Here is a 21442-nt window from a genome sequence, read left to right as displayed (position 1 = left end):
GTCACTTGTTTCCCTGCGCTCAGCCGGATGATGAATGATGTCAGCGCTTTGAGATTTCGGGACCCAAAGGTCACCCCGATGGTGCTCATTTCGAAATGCGCTTGTGGGCCGCGCGGACGAGCGTTTGGGTTTGGGCTTTTTCCCTCCTTACAAAAGGGTCGAGGCTAAGAGAGTCAGGGGAAGAAAACGAGGGGAAGGAAGTCAGCACGTACCTCCAAGCGGGAGCCACCGCGGTCCTTTCTGTGAAAGTCACCCTGCATGGAAAAACAAAAATGTGAATTACTGAATTGGCAACCACCTGAATGGGGCAAACAATCATTTTATGGACGCACACGTTTAAAGGAAACAGTCGACACCAGACTTTATTTGGAGACAAATCTCATTGGGGGTCAGAATCTGAATATTAACCCCGATGAAAGTGTTCACCGAACTGCTCACAAAGCATCTTTAACCGTCTGTACTCGCTATTCGTTCCACTCCAGGCCTCCTGAAAGTGCCATTAATCAGCGTAAAAAGGATGCAACGAGCTTTATCGATCCGGTAGGCGCAACGCAGCTGCACGAGGCTTTAGCTGTCAATACTGCACATTTGTGGATGGAAGTCACGATGAGGGAAACACAGCAGGCGAGATTCAGGCTTCTCGAGCCAACCCGGTGCAAATGCAGCTAAGACCAGTTTATATACGTATTGTGGTGATAATAGTGTCGCATTTTACATTTGCACGAAGGATGAGGGCAGCGTGGGAAAACTGACAATCCCCCACCGTTGACACGAGCTGTTACTTTACCTGCACGCCCACTTTAAATGTTAAAATTCGCCTTTGTGACTCTACTTCTAATTTGATGCTGGTTTCGGCGGAAGCTCCCAGCCAAGCTTCCATTTAGTCTCTCGTGCTGACGCAAGACTCATCTGCTCACTCGCCAAGCGCGCAAAACACGCTGCAACACGAACCCGAGCAGCATAGCAGGGAAGCCAGAAAAAGGTTCAGAATTTCCCCTACTAATTTTGCTATTGTCTCCACTAGTTATTGGCATTTGTTTGCTTTTTAGTTATTTTTCATTATTTTTAAATAAAATTCTATACAAATGATCATCAATAAAATGTGCTTTATCGACTTTATAATTTGTTTTTGATGAACACTCCCATTACACGGTGATTTAATGTGGTGATACTTGCTGATCTTGTTATTAGGTTGTACTTGGTTTAAAAATTTCGAGAACCACAAAGCGATAGCCTTTCCCAGCTGACTTCTATTCATGCATCCATTTTCTTTGCCGCTTATCCTCACGAGGGTCGAGGGGGAGTCCTGGAGCCAATTCCAGCCGTCAACGGGCAAAAGGCAGGGTACATCCTGAACTGGTTGCCAGCCAATCGCAGGGCACATCGAGACAAACAGCCGCAGTCACAATCACACCTAGGGGCAATTTAGAGCATCCAATTAATGTTGCATGTTTTTTGGGATGTGGGAGGGAACCGGAGTGCCTGGAGAAAACCCACACAGGCACAGGGGGAACATCCAAACTCCACACAGGCGGGTCCGGCATCGAACAACGGGACCTCAGAACTGTGAGACCAACGCTTTCCAGCTGATCCACCATGCTGCCCCATGTTGGATCAATGAGGTTAATTTTAAAAATTCTCTTCATCGCTCACAGGGGTTAAAAAAAAAAAAAATCAAACAAAATCACTCTCTTCAATCCAACATTCATGACGTCCGCGAGGAACACGAAAACTCATGTCGCGCGTTCCGAGCAAAGATGGAGTCCGATATAGCAGATGGACATCCTCATGCACATGGAATGCACGCAGCGCTCACCGAACAGCTGTGGGTTCCTTGGCTCCCGGCCACATTCCTCATAAGAGTGCGTGAGGTCAACAAGGGACGTGAGCTGTTGTTGTCAAGTTTTACGCGCGCGCACACACGCACACGGACACATGCACGCACACACACACACACACACACACACACACACACCATTCACAGAGTCAATCACACGTCGCACACCTCGGCGTGGGACGGACCGGTACTTTTGGCTCAACCCCCAAACATGCGCTTTATGAAATTGTGGCGCCTGAAATGGTTCTGAGATGTCAGCGGTTTTGGTTGAAGGTCTTGCACTAGAACCTCATTTAACCCTCCAAGGCTTGAGCAGCAAACTTGGGTTGGAGGGTCGTAAAATTTTTGCTCCGTCACCAATCCTGACGATGTCCTGTATAGTAGTACAAAAATGTCTCTTAATACTGTTTGTTAATTTTTTTTTTTTCTTCCTGTTCCATGTTTATAATACCGACTGTTCTCATTTAACCTTGGAATTTATTAATTTAAAATGACCACGTTTCCGGGCGGCACGGTGTGTCAGCTGGAAAGCATTGGCCTCACAGTTCTGAGGTCCCGGGTTCCATCCCGGACCTGCCTGTGTGGACTTTCCATGTTCTCCCCGTGCCTGCGTGGGTTTTCTCCAGGCACTCCGGTTTCCTCCCATATCCCAAAAAACATGCAACATTAATTGGACACTCTAAATTGCCCATCGTGAGTCCGACTGTTTGTCTTGATGTGCCCTGCGATTGGCTGGGAACTCGTTCAAGATGTACCCCGCTTCCAGCCCATTGACAGCTGGGATAGGCTCCAGCACTCCCCCGCGACCCTCGTGAGGATAAGCGGCTAAGAAAATGGATGGATGGATGATCCCAACCTTTAACAAATAGAAAATAGATGACATTTGTAAACAACCACAAAAGAGACGATAAAAATGTTGCCTTTTGGTTTATTGTGATGGTATTTTTATGAATATATTAAAATAATTTTACAATATGAAACAAACATTTTATATGTGGACCGTTATGTGACCGAATCTGGAAAAAGATACGAGTGAACCTCCTGTGTATTTCGCCGTAATTGGCATAACTATGGGTGATGGTTTGAACCCAAACTTGCCAAGACTTTGTTTTCCTCGTCTCTTCAGAAAATAGTTGAGTAAATGACCAGGATATCAATTATTTCTGCCAATATGACATCACACATGCAAAAAGGATGGAAAACTAAGCATCTAATATTGTTTTCATTGTTAGCTGATGAACTGATTGTGTAAAAAAAAAAAAAAACTGACTAACTTTGGATCAGAAACAGTTTGCATATTGTTTTCAGCACACTCGATTGTCTTGGTGGCGTCTCTGAATATCTTTTTATTCATCACCCCCCCCCCCCCCCAGCATGCCCTTAAAAGGAAAACAAACGCGTGTGGGCAAAAGGGAACGGAACCAGCGGCGTAACACTCGTTTTCCAATCACGGCTATTTAGGAAACAGTGACCTGACTGTTCACGTGGAAGCGTCTGCGCGTGTCATTTCGGGGTGATGGCCGTCAAACGAGCTTTCAATGCCGGCTCCGACGCGCCTTCCTCTTTCAACTGACTGACACGCGGCATCGCCTCCATCAAATTACCGCCACTCATCACCGCAGATTTCCGACTCGCACGTAACGCAGCGTGAAACATACCGGCTAAATTGATAACAGGCAGCTTGCCTCAATCATCAGCCATGTAAGCCCCTCTTTAAAATCCTTCACTTTCCCTACATTTGTGTGTAAAAAGTCCGGGAAACAGACATAAACAGTAGGAAACTGGATCCGACGGCCTAATGGGTCCAATTTGAGGTCAGGGATAGACTGTCGTTCTACGTACAATTAACCTTCTACACTCAAACGGGAAGCCAGGAACTAGACAGTTGCATAAGCCCGCTGCAGCGTGTCTACAAATATTCTCTACATGACTTTTACTGTATATTTTACTGTACTGGCTGCTTCTCACTCTTCCTTCCGGACTTCAACGGTCTCCCGACGTGCACAAAACACAAAGTCAGTGTGACCCAACTCTGGATGGCCTTTTATAGGGCTGACAACAATTATTACGATTATTTAGTCACACGAGGAGGTATGGAAGTCTGTCCTGATCACATCTGTGCTCACATTTTTCAAATATCTCAGATTTGTTAAATTAACTCCCTGTGTTTCAAACTAAGTAAACAAGCTTTTTTTTTTTTTTTTTTTAAAGTCTAAAACGGGTCACCAACGCGGTGCCTGCGGGTGAATGGTAGCCCGCGAGGACCATATAAGGCACCTGCGAGGTATGTTCTAAAAATACCATAGGCCACAAATTGTTACTATTTATTATTTGTGCTTTAAATTCTGAATCTGACTTGCTTACGTGAATTAAAATTTGAAAATACCTGTAATGTCATTTACTACAATAAATTCAAACGAAAATATTTTACATACGTGTCATGAATTGAGTGTGAAATTTCCCGCAAACGGGTCACGTCGGCCTTTATACGATCGTTGCTCACGAAGTAGCCCTCAGCCTCAAAAAGGTTGCTGAGCCCTGGTCTAAAATCACGTGCAAAAATTTGCGTTCGTAGGGCTCGTGATGATGACAGCTAATTTCATAACGAGCAGTTCTATATTCTTTGTCCTCTGCAAAGAATGAATAGTTTTGTTGTGACCGGTCGCCTGGTTTTACACAAACTCACATACATTAACTATGATTGGAAGAAGATAAAAGACAGCGTGTCAGCTCCTCCGTAACCTACGTAAACCTCTGTGTGACCGAAGGTTTATTTTCTTTTTGTAAATACGCATTAGACTCATTTGAGAACAATGCATATTAAAAAAAAAAAAAAAATCTATCGGGGAGAGGTTTACCGAAGTTTAACGTGTCACTGCAACACGCTTCCGTGTACGTTGGAGACGATTCCCTGTAGTCCTTTTTTTTTTTTTAAAAAAAAAAAAAAAAACATTGTTCTCAAATGAGCCAATTTGGAATTATAAATACTTGTTGGTAATTTGAGATTGGGGAGAATAATTCCTCCCTGAAATGAAGTGATCGCTACACAGTCACGTGTATTAGGTTGAGCACCACCCATCGCGTTTAATTGCCGAAATCTATTGATATTTTCTGGTGTTTTCAGCTGGTATTCTATAGAATGACCTCTTTGAATACCCGTCTTGTCTGTTCTAACAACCAACAGCCCAACAAGTCTCAGGCATTGTCAATATTCTGCGGTGGTTCAATGTCCCCCACACTTTCGAGCAGCTCTTTTCAATATGGCGCGGTGAAAATGGTGACATCACGTGCACGAGCTCTACATAATCATAACGCATGAATTTTCTTTAACTCTGCGATTACTGTATACTGGACTGTTTTTTTTTTTATATGGTAAACACGTTGGCACTGCACTGATCCCTACTTAAAGCAGAAAAGTGAAGGTGGGAATAGACGAACAATGGTGCGAGAAACAGAACTATTTCAGAAGCAGAACAATGGAGGCGTGAAATTGAGGAAACAGTTCGACATTGAGGACAAGCATTTGCATGTATAGTCGACTCAAAGGTCTTTTTCCTGCCACATAATTTAACTCGTCCCAAGTACTTGGCTTCGGCGCAACTCCCCAGGGATCTTTTTGCACTTCCTCTTGTTTTTCTCGTCGTCTCCCTGCCAATTCCTTTCCATTGCAGGAGGTAATTGTAACATTAGCTCCTACAAATGGATCGCCACAGTCCACCATTGTCCCGTCCTGTCTCGGCTTGTTGCGCTTCAGGCCTCTCAATAACGTATTGTGTTCTCTCCGAACCTTTCAAGGCACCACGCACACAGTCGCCGCATTCACGCAGAATTAATGCTCCAGCGGCTTTTTTGAATGGCGTGGAACCCTCACGCTTTATTTTTCCCCTTTTAGTGGTGACAAAAAAAAAACAGTTTCAGTGGAGGTTACCTGATTCGTCCGTTTCCACATCGTTGAAATTCTGGGTGTCCAAAGTTTGCGTCATGACGCCCTGTGTGAAAGCATCAAATTTTTAAAAAAGGGGAAAAAAAAGTCACTTATCCATACATTTTTCTCACATGCAACCTAGATAACCAATATTTTATTTCACAAATAATAATTGATACACATTGAATTGGAAAATTGAATTAGGATCAATTGATAGGTTTAAAATTATCCGTCAAGGCTTGCGACGGCCACCATCTTGTGTGTCATAGAGGTCAGAGAACACGGGTGAAAGGTGAAGCGTGATGTTTTTGTTTTTCTATCATTAATTTATCCCATTGGCGTAAGAGTTAAGACGTCGTAGAAAAGGGGATGCTTGGGAGTGTGGTGACGTCATCGGAAACCTATCGATTGAATTTTTCCAAAAAGAGGGGAAGTAAAAAAGCAGCACAAGTGTACACACCCCCATAACTGAGGATGTGGCTGTGTTTAGAATTAACCAATCATATTTAAACTTGTGTAAAACTGGAGCGAGCACACAACTGCCACCAGTTGAAGGGAACTTTCCCGAATTTCCTTGATTTTTGGGGGTTTGGGAGCAAGACTAACCAGGTTTTTCAAAAACATGTCACACAATCTAATGGATACTTTGTTTCTGTTATGGATAGGTTTCCAATGACATCACCACCACCCTTAGACCAATCGGATAAATTAACGATAGAAAAAGAACTTCACTCTTCACCTATCACCTGCGTTCTCTGACCTCTGTCACACACAAGATTGCGTCATTGGAAACCTTATCCATATTTTGAGTATCTTGTAGGTTTCTGTAATTTGCAAACTTTTCATCGACACCAAGTGAAACTTGTTGAAACTCAACGAAACGGGGAAAAAAGGTCGTAAAAAATAAACTCTCACACACACACCCTTTTTAAAATGAAGACGTTGTCTAAATATGCATTTTCACCCGTTTTTAATAGTCATAACGTTCTTACTATTTCTCACAGGAAAGTGACACACACACACCCCGCTGCTGGTGAAGTGGTGATAAGGACAGCAAATACGAGGAGTGTGATTAAAAAAATAAAGTATTTTTATGGGTCAAAACGCTGTAATATTACCAATAAAGAGAAAAGATTTGTCACGTACCAGCTGGGGGGGGGGGGGTAAGAGTCGATTACGTACACAGGTGCGACCACTCAAAGAGGTCACCTGAGCGAAACAGGAAGTGATGTCAGTGTTGCGCTCACAGTAACTACCAGACTTCGCATCTACTGCATATTTTTTTTTGACACATCTCAGCTGACACTACACTGTCAGCGCCTTATTTCATTTCATATTTAGATGATTGCATTTTTTTCAGAAGATATTTATAAAAAGCGGGCTTGTCAAAATTAAACCTATTAATGGGTTTCTTTTACAGTGGACATGTTGTCATCATCACTGGAACGTCATATTAATCTACACATGGTTGCAAAATGCAGACGGATGATTTATGATTAGGTCTTGAACAAGAGAGGGAAAGGAAAATAATGCATTACCTTCTTTTTGGAGAAGTTAAGCTTAATATAAAAAAGTGTCAACTAATCATAACAGTATACACGCATCCTTGTATCACCTGAATTGTCTCGATTTAAAATCTTCCTCCATTTAAAAATCCTTCTGGATTTTCTTCTGGACAGTGTGGGGGATTTTTCACTCAAGAAGGGCAGAAAAGAAAAAGAATATAAGATTAAAAAAAAAAAGCAAACAGGAGACACAAGAATGTTCAGATTATCTTGTAAAACATGAACAATGATGTAATCATGTATGTCTACATCGTCTTAAATATGTACCACGGTCACAATTTGCTTGTTCTAAATCAACCTAAAATACTTTTAAAAAATTGAAGAGTCTGTTGCTGCTCGTGAGCACAGATACTGTGTATCGTCAGGGCAAAATAAGAGCAAGTACAAGGCCTCTGAAACACAAATTGCATTTTGCGGCATGTCATCATGAGAGCAGTTATGACTTCACATTGGAACAAAACAGTGAAGAACCTCAGTTACTTGAAATTATGAAAACAGTCTAATGCACCGACGATGAGTATTTCTCAATGGATCTGCAAAAGATTAAAAATGAGTCCCCCGTGCTCAATTTCAGTGCTGCAACAAATATTCACACATCAGTTGTCCTCTAAAACGGGAAGTTTTGAGTACGTCACTCTAGCAAACGGGCATGTATCGGATAATGTAAAAAAAAAAAAAAAAAATAGAGGGCCGGAAAAACAATGAGTGGCAAAGAAATAAAGGAAACCATCACTTGAGATGAGTCAATGTAAACACAGATTGCCGTGGAAACAATTTGCACTTCCATGAAGCTTTTAAGTGCATTCACTAACAACACTCGCAGGTCCACCGGAATTGGTCGTTGTGTTGTTTGCTACGAGTTCAGTCATAATTAAGCACATGAAGCAGAAACATTCCAAAAGTTGCACAAGTCTGACACACAAAATCCATTCATTCATTGATTGATCGCTCCCCCCCCCAAAAAAAAAAGAGTATTACATTCCAAAAAGAGTCAAACTAAAAGGTACCGACTGTAAAGCCCCCAAGGGTCCAAAAAGAATACATTTGAACATAATTCTGTACCACTAAATGTCCATATATTAAAAGTTTTGAAGTGTTCAGTACTGAATCTATCAAGATTTTTTTTTTAATCTACAAACTTTTTTTAAAATACTCTTCAGCCTAACACAGTATTATTGCTTGTCTACGCAAAGAAGCCATTAGCTCCGCTTCGAAGTAAAAACACTCGGTCAGGAGAACAGTCAGCGCAAGCAGGAACATCAAAGACACATTTGAAGTGAAGCCGTCCGTGAGCGAATCCATTTCGGCACACCTCTTTCACGCCGGCACATCAAAATGGCAGTTTGAGGAAGAGATGTTCCCTCGGAGAGGCCCACGCACCCCGGGGGATGCGTCACATGTCACACAGCTGTGTGTCGGGAATTTTCATTTCTGGGTGACGGCGGAACTTTTCTCGTGTACAGGCTGAAACTGGCAGCCCTGCACCTCGCCCCGGGCGGCCCTCCTCCTCGGTCGTCTCCGGTCGCCGCCCGGTTCGGACACTGGGGCAGCGTGCTGTAGCGGCCCGGGAGGGGGAAGCCCTGACCCGGGTGCAGGACGTGGCTGCCCGGGGGCACCGGGGCGTCCTTGGCGAAGAGGCTCTGGATGAGCTGAAATTTGTCCTTCTCCTCCCGTAGGAAAAGGTCCACCAGCAGCTTCTTCTCCCGCTTCAGCTGCTCCACGATGGTTTTGGGAATGTCCGGTATCACCCAGGCGACCACCAGGCTGAGGAACATCACCAGGTTCTACAGAATGATGAAGAAAAGGTAATATTAATAACATTTCTTTCGTTACGGGGTCGCCACAGTGTGTCATCTTTTTCCATTGAAGCCCATCTCGTGCATCGTCCTCTCTAACACCCAACTGTCCTCATGTCCTCCCTCACCACATCCATCAACCTTTTCTTTGATCTTCCTCTCTCGCTCTTTTGCCTGGCAGCTCCATCCTCAGCACCTTTCTAACAATATACTCACTCTCTCGCTCTCTGAACATGTCCAAACCATCCAAGTCTACTCTCTCGAACCTTGTCGCCAAAACATCCAACTTGGGCTGAGCTCATTTCTAATCCTATCCAACCTGCTCACTCCGAGCGAGAACCCCAACATCTTCTTTTCTCCCATCTCCAGTTCTGCTTCCTGTTGTTTCTTCAGTGCCACCGTCTCTTATCCGTACATCATGGCCAGGCTCACCACTGCTTTATAAACTTTGCCCTTCATCCCGGCGGAGACTCTTCTGTCACATAGAACACCAGACACATTCCGCCAACTGTTCCACCACGACTGGACCCGTTTCTTCACTTCCTTACCACACTCACCATTGCTCTGGATTGTTGACCTCCAGTATTTAATAAAAGTTCCTCCGCCTCTTCCCTGCTTTCACTGTATATCACAATATCATCTGTGGACATCATGGTCCAAGGGGATTCCAGTCCAATCTCGTCTGTCAGCCTATCCATTACTACTTCAAACAGGAAGGGGCTCAGCGCGGAATCCTGATGCAGTCCCACCTCCACCTTAAATTCTTCTGACACACCTACGGCACATCTCACCGCTGTTCTGCTGCCCTCATACATGTCCTGTACTGTTCTAACATATTTCTACACCACACCAGACTTGCGCATGCAGTACCACAGTTCCTCTCTTGGTATCCTGTCATGGGCTTTCTTTAGATCCACAAAGACACAATGTAGCTCCTTCTGACCTTCACTGTACTTTTCCACAAGCATCCTCAAGGCAAATAATGTATCTGTGGTACTCTTTCTAGGCATGAAACCATACTGTTGCTGGCAGATACATACTTCCGTCCTGAGTCCAGCCTCCACTACTCTTTCCCATAACTTCATTGTGTGGCTCATCATCTTTATTCCTCTGTAGTTTCCACAGTTCTGAACGTCACCTTTGTTCTTAAAAATGGGGACTGGCGCACTTTTCCTCCGTTCTTCTGGCATCTTCTCTCCCGCTAGTATTTTATTGAAAAATTTGGTCAAAAACTCCACAGCCAGCTCACCCAATTGCTTCCATACTTCCACTGGTATGTCATCAGGATCAACTGCCTTTCCATTTTTCATCCTTTGTAGTGGTTTTCGAACTTCCCCCTTACTAATCATTGCCACTTCCTGGTCGTTCACACTTGCCTCTTCAACTCTTCCTTCCCTCTCATTTTCTTCATTCATCAATTTTTCAAAGTATTCAGCACACGACTGGCACTAGTCAACACGTTTCCATCCATATCCTTAATCACCCTTACCTGCTGTACATCCTTCCCATCCCTATCCCTTGAAGAAACAAGGTTGGGTCCAACTGTCTTTCCATTTTTTGTTATAATATTAACAAAAAATACATTTGAAAAAAAAAAAACAGTGGCATCGTCGGGCGCGGCAGTGTCGGATCAGACGTCACATTTGGTCCGCACGTGTCCCAAAGGTATGCAGCCGCAGACAGGAAAGGATCTCATTCTCAAATTAACTTCCTCCTAACGGACTCGGGCATCTGTAATGCTTCCAATCACGAGATGCTCCGTGACGCAACAAATTAGCAACGACTGACTCACACACACACACACACACACACGTACTGGACTTTATGAGGTACACCTGTACGCTGCAATGAGATCCATTGCACGGACTAAGGATATGTTAAATTTACATCATAAAAAACTTAAACGTGGAAGGACATTTGGAGGATTTGTGTAATTCTTTCCCAATTACAAGGTCAATTGTACGCCGTAGCCTGCATTGCTATTTTAATATTGATCAGGACGTGCTGTGTTCTACCTTTTATGTTTGTTATGTTAAAAAAAATTAACAATAATCTTAATATCGAAAAGAATCCGAACATTTCCATGCACACTTATTTGAAGAAGGAACCCATTTGTGCAAAAATTCACACCAGTCTTGCGGCCACCGCGTCTTTGCAGCTGCTGAACGACTGACTATTTATAACTCGCTGGTTGTTTATTTTGAGTTTTCTCTGTGGTTATCACTTGACATTTAATGCTTGTAGAAGTGCAAAAACACCAGCTGATCAACATCACGTTCACCCCATTAAAAAAAAAAAAAAAAAAAAAAAAAAAGAGAGAAGCGCTCATACCTGAAAGAGTATGACGAAGGCCAGTCTTGCTGCGAGGACGCACCAGTACTGCTTGGAGAAGTGGTACGCATCTGGAGACCAGGGTGGTTCTCGGTAGTCTTTATACCTGGCGGGACAACACATCCGTCGTCGTCTGATTGACGGGTCGATTAAAACGGATTCCCGTTTGCCTCCGTTGGGCCCCGACCCGGTTCTTTAAAGCGTCACGGTCCCCCGCTCGGCTTGGCAGGTGATGCGTTTTATGAGGATGCCTTCGCATTTCTTACTTTTTAATCAACACCCGGTCAAAACCAAAACATCCAACCACATGTGTGGCTAATGGCGAACACATCCCTTGTGGAAAAATACAAAACCCACAATTAAGGAAGAGGCAGATTGTCAGTACAATTGACTTTGGGGTGAAAAATGTTGTGAGGACATGTGTTCAATTCGGCGCTGCTCTGTTTGATAATGACTGGAAAAATGTTTAAGCAAGGTGAAGAATCCTGGAATTTTAGACAACACACACACACAGCTTGATGTTAGCATTAGTCGCTATTAAAAAGAAAAAATGTCCATGGGAAGAAAAGCATCTCACAAACTACAACGTTTCTTTGACGCTTATCCTCACAAGGGTCGCAGGGAGTGCTGGAGCCTATCCCAGTTGTCAATGGGCAGGAGGCGGGGTACACCTTGAACTGGTTGCCAGCTAATCGCAGGGCACATGGAGACAAACAGCCGCACTCAAAATCACACCTTGGGGCAATTTAGAGTGTCCAATTAATGTTGCATGTTTTGGGGATGTGGGAGGAAACCGGAGTGCCCGGAGAAAACCCACACATGCACGGAGAGAACATGCAAACTCCACACAGGGGGGGCCGGGATCGAACCCAGGGCCTCAGAACTGTGAGGCCAGCGCTTAACCAGCTTGATCCATCGTGCCTTAGGCTTATGTATGAAACAAAATATTTAGTGACGCACTAAAAGCTGACAACTATCACCAAAAACGAATGTAGGCAACCTGACGGGAAACGCGGTTTTGCACATTCACGCACTCCCCCCTCGGAACAGACCCCGCGAAAGGTTTTGCGTGTCCATGTTTGGCGATAAGGTCTGCAGAAACTGGAGCGTCAATATTATTTCAGAAGACACCGCTGAGCGTTTACGGCGAGGGAGCCGAGACCCGCGCGTGTGCCAGCGCCTTACGGGACGTGAAAGAACACGTTTCAGATTATAGCATCGCTTGCTGCCCTTAAAATAAGCACAAAAAAAACCAAACAAAAAATACATTGCCTTGACAATGACAGGTTGAAAACTGCAATATTGAGAAAAACTTTGAACGAAATTCCGCGCAGGTGCATTTTTCTCGCGGTTACACACACACTCACAAAAAAAAAATTCCTGCTTTGCGTGTCGTACACCAACATTGCCGACGTCGGTTTTAGCATGACGACGTTGGACCACACTTAATTTCACGCAAGTCGCATCCTCGTGCAACTTTGATTTCTTCCGGTAGCGACCCTGTCAACTTGCACACTTGTATGTTTTGTCTATTCAGCAAATCCGACTCACATCCACAAGACCAGCGTTCGAAACGTTATTTTATTTTATTTTTTCGACACCCCAGTTTCTTCCTTCCCGCAAACATCCACGGATGGTCCACCGTGCCCCCGAGCGGACGGGACAAAGGCAGCGAGTGTATCTCGGCCGTTTGATATCGAGGGGCAAAGGGTTGAATCGTTTGCCTTGAGCCTTGAGGCGGCGCTGACAACACGGCCGCTCACACTCGGACCCTTATTGGAGCCCCTAACATTCGATTTCACGGTCGTAAGTATTCGCGGCGTACATCATGGCTGAGACATGCACTGGCACAAAGACTGGCATTCTCGTACTCGCGCGACTTGGTATCTTATGCAAGTCTAGGTCAGAGTCAGCGGTCAGTCGTCACTTGCATTCGTGCCCTTTCGCTTTGGAGGGGGATTATAAAAAAGTTCATGACGTTTTTGTGAGGCCGCACAGTGCCTTAGTCATCCATTTTCTTTGCCACTTATCCTCACGAGGGTCGCAGGGAGCGCCGGAGCCTATCCCAGTCGTCAAAGAGGCAGGAAGCGGGGTACACCCGGAACTGGTTGCCGGCCAATCGCAGGGCACATCAAGACAAACAGCCGCTCTCACAATCACACCTAGGAGCAATTTAGTGTCCAATAAATGTTGCATGTTTTTGGGATGTGGGAGGAAACCGAAGTGCCTGGAGAAAGCCCACGCAGGCACGAGGAGAACATGCAAACTCCAGACAGGCGGGGCCGGGATCCAACCCGGGTCCTCAGAACTGTGAGGCTGACGCTTTACCAGCTGAGCCACCGTGCCGCCCGGCTTAATAACAATGTTCACATTAGCAACATATTTCTATTCCGTGGTCTTCGCGGCCTTGTTATTTGGTTTGGCTCATGCAGGATCTGCTGTCAATTCAGACCCGGTCATCAAGTCGGAATTTGGCGCGCAAGCTAAATTCTTCTCATGTTCTTCTCAATATGAGCACGAAACAAGGCAACGAGAGGGAAAATGTTATGTGTCTTTTTCTTCTTCTTAGCGGCTTATCCTCACGAGGACCCCGGGGAGTGCTGGAGCCTATCCCAGCTGTCAACGGCCAGGAGTGTCTGAACTGGTTGCCAACCAATCGTAGGGCACATAGAGACAAACAACCGCGCTCACAATCACACCTAGGGGCAATTTAGAGTTAGAGTTTAATTTAATTTAGAGGGGCAATTAATGTTGCATGTTTTTGGGGGTGGCACGGTGGATCAAGCTGGTAAAGCATTGGCCTCTGTTCTGAGGACCTGGGTTCGATCCCAGCCTTGCCTGTGTGGAGTTTGCATGTTCTCTCCGTGCCTGCGTGGGTTTCCTCCTGGCACGCTGGTTTCCTCCCACATCTCAAAAACAAGCAACATTAATTGGAAACTCTAAATTGCCCCTAGGTGTGATTGTGAGTGTGGCTGTTTGTCTCAATGTGCCCTGCGATTCGCTGGCAACCAGTTCAGGCTCTACCCTGCTTCCTGCCCCTTTGACGACTGGGATAGGTTCTGGCGCTCCCTGCGACCCTCGTGAGGATAAGTGGCAAAGAAAATGGATGGATGGATGGATGGATGGATGGATGGATGGATGGATGGATGGATGTTTTTGGGATGTGGGAGGAAAATGAAGTGCCCGGAGAAAACCCACCCAGGGACGGGGAGAACATGCAAACTACACACAGGCAGGTCTGGGATTGAACCCAGGACCTCAGAACTGTAAGGCCAATGCTTTCCAGCTGATACACCGTGCCGCCCACTGTTGTGTGTGGAAAGGCTAATTTAAGTTATCAAAAAGGGAATAAAGTGAATGCACATTTTGAAATTTTCTACTTTCGCCAAAGTCTTGTTTTGCGAGAGCGCCGGGTACGTTTTTTTTACCTTAGCCCGTCGCTCACGTACACAGCAAAGCAATGCAAAAACCTTCATGAATGACCTGCAAACGGCGACATCCGCATGGTGGGAATTCTGCGGCGCTGTGCCCGGTTTGAAGTTGGAGACGTTGAAGTAGGAGAGCGTGTGGTCGATGAAGCCGTGCATGGTCCCCGACTGGCTGTACATGTACTGGTAGACGAGGCGAGGGATGAAATCCGACGTGAAGGAGATCACAAAGGCCTCGGGGAAGAAGGACAGCGAATAGAGTGAGGAATCACTAATATGTAACTAATAACTTCTACAATCCACAATCCAAAGCAAACTTCCCGACTCCAATCCGGTGATTTCAAACGATTGGTCTGAAAATGATGAAATACTTGCTCTGAATATGTAACCACTTAAAGCCAAAGGCAGAAAAATTGCTCTTCTGCTAAATGGCAGAAGGTACAAGAGTTAAACTTTGTAACCATCGTTAGTTAGTTACGCTGGATGTAGTTTGTGGTGTTCCCGCAAATTGCACGGGACTAATTGAAGCTCTTTATCAGATAATAGGTTGCAAAAATAAGTACAGGCTACAATTATTGGGGATGTTTTGTTTCTGCACTAGAATAGAAAAAAAACAAGAACAATCTTTCACGTTGATTGTTTCAATGCCAATTTTCTTCTGGCACCACTAATATTGGAAGGCATATTTAGAATGAGGAGAATCGATTTCCGCGATTTGGTAGCCACTCGTGATGGGGGAATTCACATCACCATTGATCAGGTGGCAGCTCGCTCCCCGGGCCGGCTCGAGGCTTGACCGGTGCGTGGTCTCTTTGTGTGGGCTTATCTTTTCTCCTTCTCAAACTACTGTCTTTGGGCCTGGGAGGGGGTTGGGGGGGGGGGGGGGTTGGGGGAGAAACGCTGCTCCTGTGTTGTCTTTGCCAAAATCCTCACAGCGTGGCTTACGCTGCGGTTTCCCCGCAGTCCTACATAAGCAACAACACTCGCAGCTTTCTTTCCCTGCGCTCCGGAATTAAAAAAAAAAAAAATCTGCTTTGGATGAAAGAAAACACGGCAGCTTTCAGTTTGTCCGCCAATAATAAATCCTGTGCTCTCATACAATTCACTCATTATCCTCTATCCAAGCATGACATACAATTTGTTTGTCTTTTCTTTTTTTTTCTTTTCCTACTTTGATTTATTAGTCTGGACAATATCATAACAGATAAAAATACTGTAGACAGCAATATCAATAAATGACATATTAAAGCAGAACTAAGAAATGAATAGGTCTGTCTGAGGTCCCTGTGCTCACGGCATTCTATGAAAATGATACGGAACGCATTGTTAAATCATACATATTGTTGCCTTCAGAGGTGGCTTTACTTACATTTATGATGACTGAGAATTTGCCCATGCCACTCAGTATGTTGTACCATATACCTGCGAAAGAAAAAAAAAAATAAAGTAAAACTAAAATCAACAAACAACAAAAGGACCCCCCAAAACAGACATATATGTGCACTTCAACCCTATAAACATTCTAAAATAGATATTGTCATGAAAAATAAATAGAACATTATTCACTTCAATGTCAATACAAAAAAATAAATATGAGTGGAGAGCGAGCCATCAATGCGCAAAGTTGCGGAAGTCTCATTCGACATCCAAGTGGTCGCCATATTGGCGGCATCTACTCCCCGTGACGTCACCCCAGACATTCGCCATTGAAAACGCGCTGTGGCCCCTACTATGGGAGACGCCCCTTCTGATACGGAAGCTCTTTTCGAAGAAGAGAACATCTCACAACCGAGTGAAGTGACCTGGGAAATATTACCCTGTCGTTTCGAGCCATATTTAGATGATATGCGGATCACAACCAAACGACCTCCCTGCCCGATCCACCTCCGCATGGCCGTGATAAAAACAACGCCGCCCCGCGAGCGACGACGACGACTCCGCGGCCAAACCGCCTCCTCGTTTGAGCCACCGCAGCCGAAGCCGTGTTGACGAGGCCGGTGGCGAGCCACAAGGCCTGCGGAGGTCGCCCTTCAGCGACTGCTGCACGGAAGCCTACTGATGCACAGATGGACACATTTAGCAATCCTGACTTGCAGATTGCACCGCCCCCAACTATTGTTTTTTTTTGAGTAGCTGTATACACACCCACCTGTCATGTGTAATCAATTTTTCACGACAAACCGGATCTTTTGGAAAAGTATGAAGCCGGGATTTTGGCTAAAACTAGTATCAACAGACGAGACCGCTTGAGTGCGCTACTGCCCTGAAAGTCACTTCCTGCTTCTTCTCCAAAACAAATCCCTCAAGAGTTACAAAAAGCCATGTCAAAATCATGTATTGTGGTGAAAAAACGGATGGGTCCATACCGGCTGCCGCTTTTTTCCATTCATAACATACTAAAAATCATGCATTTCATGGCAGTGGATATCTAATAATTAAGTAAGAACAAAACCTCTGTCTTGTTTTCGAGAGCAAAAATTTTTTTTAGGTGGTTTCTGGTGTAGAGAAATTGAGGCGCACTGATCCAGCAGGAGGTGGGTTTCCCACCCCCCCACCCCCCTTTTTTAATTTACAGTGGAGTACTTGATTTCCATTGTTTTTGTGGGGGTTCAACGCATGTTTGGAAAGGCGCGTAAAAGCCATACAAGAACATGCTACCCTGCCGCTGACTTTCAGATCAAGTCAAAGAAAGATAAAGAAAGGAAAGCCTTTCAAAAGCCCGTGGATCAAACGTGGATTGGACTCAGGTCAAGCGGGAACCAAAATAGAGTTACAGTGAGGACGAGGAAGGAGCTGCAGGGCTTTCGACCAAATACAGCAGCAGTCGCGGGCGTCCAATGTGTGAAAAGTGACCTCCTCCCGAAAGACACCCTGCCTCGAGCCGTGGCGAAACATGAAAGATTTTTCAATTGCTCAAGTTTATGGCGCCGCATGACAATATTATCTAATACTAAAAATAAAGGGGGATTTTGCAGAATTGCAATTTGGGAGGTTTTATTCAGATTGACGGATGAGTTACAAAACTCTGATTTCTGACTCATTCACTTTTGATGCAATGGCTTAGTCGCACTTCAAGAAGTCAGTATCTACGAGCAACAGTACGGTTTCATTCCTAGAAAGAGTACCACAGATGCATTATTTGCCTTGAGGATGCTAATTGAAGGTCAGAAGGAGCTACATTGTGTCTTTGTGGATCAAGAGAAAGCCCATGACAGAGTACCAAGAGAGGAACTGTGGGACTGCATGTGTAAGTCTGGTGTGGTGGAGAAATATAGAAATATGTTAGAATAGTACTGGACATGTATGAGGGCAGCAGAACAGTGGTGAGATGTGCCGCAGGTGTGTCAGAAGAATTTAAGGTGGAGGTGGGACTCCATCAGGGTTCCACGCTGAGCCCCTTCCTGTTTACGGGAGTAATGGATAGGCTGACAGACGAGGTTAGACTGGAAACCCCTTGGACCATGAAGGTCGCAGATGACATTGTGATATGCAGTGAAAGCAGGGAGCAGGCGGAGGAAGAAATAGAAAGATGGAGGCACGCACTGGAAAGGAGAGGAATGAAGATTAGCTGAAGTACAACAGAATATATGTGCGTGAATGAGAAAAGTGGAGGGGGAAGAGTGAGGCTACAGGGAGAAGAGATAGCGAGGGTGGATGACTTCAAATACTTGGGGTCAACAATACAGAGCAATGGTGAGTGTGGTAGTGAAGAAACGGGTCCAAGAAGGTTGGAACAGTTGGTGGAAGGTGTCTGCTGTTCTATGTGACAGAAGAGTCTCCGCTAGGATGAAGAGCAAAGTTTCTAAAACAGTGGTGAGGCCGGCCACGCTGTACGGACTAGAGACTGTGGCACTGAAGAGACAACAGGAAGCAGAACTGGAGGTAGCAGAAATGAAGATGTTGAGGTTCTGGCTCGGAGTGAGCAGGTTGGATAGGATTAGGAATGAGCTGATTCGAGGGACAGCCACAGTGGGATGTTTTGGAGACGAGGTTAGAGAGAGCAGACTCTGATGGGTTGGACAAGTCCAGAGGCGAGAGGGTGAGTTTATTGGTAGACGGGTGCTGAGGATGGAGCTGCCAGGCAAAAGAGCAAAGTGAAGACCAAAGAAAAGGTTGGTGGATGTTGTGAGGGAAGACATGAGGACAGTGGTTGTGGGTGTGACAGTGGAGAGGAAGATGCCCAAGATAGGCTTCAATGGAAAAAGATGACACGCTGTGGTGACCCCAAACGGGACAAGGCGACTTAGTCACACTTCACGTGTAATATGGTTGTCGTACTGACAGAATCTCCACAAAGAAACAACAGAATGAACTCCTTTCTCTGAATTTTGAGCTAATAACATAACATAAGACACTTGAACGGTATTCCAGATTTACCGATGTCTTTGGCGCGGGCAGCGACCGGCCGGCGGAGCTCGGTGACAAACTTCTTGGCGTCCAGACGGATCTCGATCACGTTGTTCAGGAGGGCGAAAAGCGGAGCGAGGGGGAAGGAGGCCACGAACAGCGAGACGAATCCAAACTGGATAACTGCAGAATAAAGGCAGCAAGAACCCCGTCATGAAAAAAACTAAACAAAAACGTTTTAGTTAGCTGTACGCCCACCAGAATGTTCTTTATGATGTCTTGTAACACTCCTTACATGACTGACACCGTGACACGAAAGCAAACACCACATCAGGTCAAGAGTCTCTTATCTTATCGCTTCACACAATCGTTCATTCATTTTGTTGTTTTGTTTTTATTATTATTATTAGAAAGGCAATTTGGTTGGGGAAAATACGCATGCAATCTGCACAAGAAATCTCGTGCAACGACGTCACAGCATTGGCTGAAGATCAAAAAGCATGCGATCAGATTGCCGCGATATCCGTTTGCTCTTCACTGCTCCTATTTGAGGCTCATTTGGGGATTTCTACGACGGGCTGTGATGGTTTCGCCGGCGCGCTCGTCCTGAACTCGTATTTTGCGGCATTTTCAGCCCAGAATGTAGTAACATAATCACACCAAGAACCTGAAGTGTTTTTTTTTTTGTTTTTTTTTTAGCAAATGATCTATCAATGACCTCGCGAAGACAAGACACGCTGGTCTGTGTGGTGAAACCGAAGACGCGTGAGAAAGTGGATTTCCAGCGCGTTGCCTTCTCGGGACTCCCCGCGACGGGACGGAGAGATGCGACAAAGGAGAGGCGAGCCCCGCAGGACGCGCCTATCAACCAACGAGTCCACCTGAGTGACGGTGGTCGAGTTTGCTGATTTAAACCAAAACATTTTCAAAAGTTTAATCCTAAGACTCCACTTTTGTCAACAGGAAATGATGTGGAAGGAAAAAGGAAATGGGAGTTTGTGTGAGTTGCACACACAAATGTATTATTTTCCAGCGAGGGTCGCACATAGCCCCTCGGTAAAAGTACAAGAATATTTTGTTCGTGTCAAGTGGTCTCACTCATTTCCATGTATTCGGGTGTGAGGCCTTCGAAGGGAGCGAGGGCATAGTCCAGGTTCCACTGCTGCGGAGGTCGCTCCTCCTCCTCCTTCTTCTCGGCGCCTCCTTTATCCTTCAGCGTGCGGACCAGTTTCTTCAACTTCCTGTCGGGATGGACACTGCGCGTCACAACACCCGACCCGACTAGCGGCGAACGGGCAGCCGACGGATCGAAGGGAGAAAAATTCCCGGGCACGTCCCCGAGGATCGCATCCTACTTACGGGATGCCGATCTCAAAGATGTTGTTCTGGATGAGCTGCTTGCCGAGCATGATGATGCTGAGCTGGATGCACAGCTCAATGAGGCAGCCTCCTGGCGCACACTGAAGGAAACACACGCAACGGTATTTTTCATCCGGCGACGCTGTGCCCGATTTTCCAAACAACGCACGCTCACCTCTTCCATTCGATAGTCATTAAAGACATACACGTAACTTCCCGGTCGACCTGCAAACCTAAACAGCACAAGCGGACGGGGAGTTCATTGAATTGCGGGTTGATGTGGCGGATTCCAAAAAACGCACGACATACCGTCCCTTGAAGAAAGCCACGTAAAAAATGGGCGCGTACGCGTTCATGAACTTGAGCAAAAACGCTTTGAGGATGAGACGCTCCTCAAAGTTGGTCTCCGTTTTAGGAATCTCTGGAAAACAGCAAATTAGACAACCTACTATTATAGGAAGAAAGGGTTAAAACCGTAGAACACCGTACGTAGACTTAATTTCTATTTAATAAACTTGCAAATTCATTGTCCTGTCAATGATAGGTAGTCGTCCAGGCCCTGATGTAGCGAAGCACACCCAAACCTTGATACCCCCTCCATCATACTTGCTTATTTTGTGAATTTCAAACCTGAAGCAATGGTTTTATTTTTTTAGTAGACACTTGTGGCTTCATCTGTGGCGTCACCTCGTGACATACGTTATATTCTTGTTTAAAGTTTTACTTTTTGTTTTCAGACGGTAGTGCAGCTTGAAAAAACACCCATTCTCAAGGTTGGGTGAATACTGACTAAATTTTTGTTTTCCAACATGTACTCTATGTTTTTACACACTGTGATTAGTAAAAACAAACAT

The 21442-nt window shown here is 45.2% G+C and overlaps 1 protein-coding gene and 1 long non-coding RNA gene across 5 annotated transcripts in view; both read right to left on the bottom strand.

The window, feature by feature from the left end:
* Positions 1-6870, bottom strand: part of LOC133493612 (uncharacterized) — a 68998-nt gene extending 62128 nt beyond the window's left edge. The window contains exons 1-3 of the long non-coding RNA XR_009793060.1: positions 6755-6870; positions 5766-5826; positions 213-254 (exon numbers count right to left, since the gene is read on the bottom strand). This is a non-coding gene — a long non-coding RNA (uncharacterized LOC133493612). The remainder of the gene's footprint in view (positions 1-212; positions 255-5765; positions 5827-6754) is intronic.
* Positions 6871-7521: 651 nt separating this feature from the next.
* Positions 7522-21442, bottom strand: part of ano2b (anoctamin 2b) — a 41752-nt gene continuing 27831 nt past the window's right edge. For 3 of the 4 annotated variants that reach the window (XM_061807392.1, XM_061807390.1, XM_061807393.1), the window contains 9 exons: positions 20898-21009; positions 20764-20821; positions 20589-20689; positions 20328-20470; positions 19260-19412; positions 16252-16304; positions 14938-15116; positions 11455-11560; positions 7522-9111 (listed from right to left, as the gene is read on the bottom strand). In XM_061807392.1, coding sequence (XP_061663376.1) covers positions 8728-9111; positions 11455-11560; positions 14938-15116; positions 16252-16304; positions 19260-19412; positions 20328-20470; positions 20589-20689; positions 20764-20821; positions 20898-21009 — 1289 coding nt within the window. In that variant the 3' untranslated portion in view covers positions 7522-8727. The remainder of the gene's footprint in view (positions 9112-11454; positions 11561-14937; positions 15117-16251; positions 16305-19259; positions 19413-20327; positions 20471-20588; positions 20690-20763; positions 20822-20897; positions 21010-21442) is intronic. The other variant, XM_061807394.1, reaches the window with a different exon arrangement.

The sequence above is a fragment of the Syngnathoides biaculeatus genome, chromosome 20, assembly GCF_019802595.1.
Source record: "Syngnathoides biaculeatus isolate LvHL_M chromosome 20, ASM1980259v1, whole genome shotgun sequence".
In the NCBI taxonomy this organism is placed as follows: Eukaryota; Metazoa; Chordata; class Actinopteri; order Syngnathiformes; family Syngnathidae; genus Syngnathoides; species Syngnathoides biaculeatus.
The sequence above is the reverse complement of the archived record's forward strand: the minus strand, read 5'-3'. Positions and strand labels throughout refer to the sequence as shown.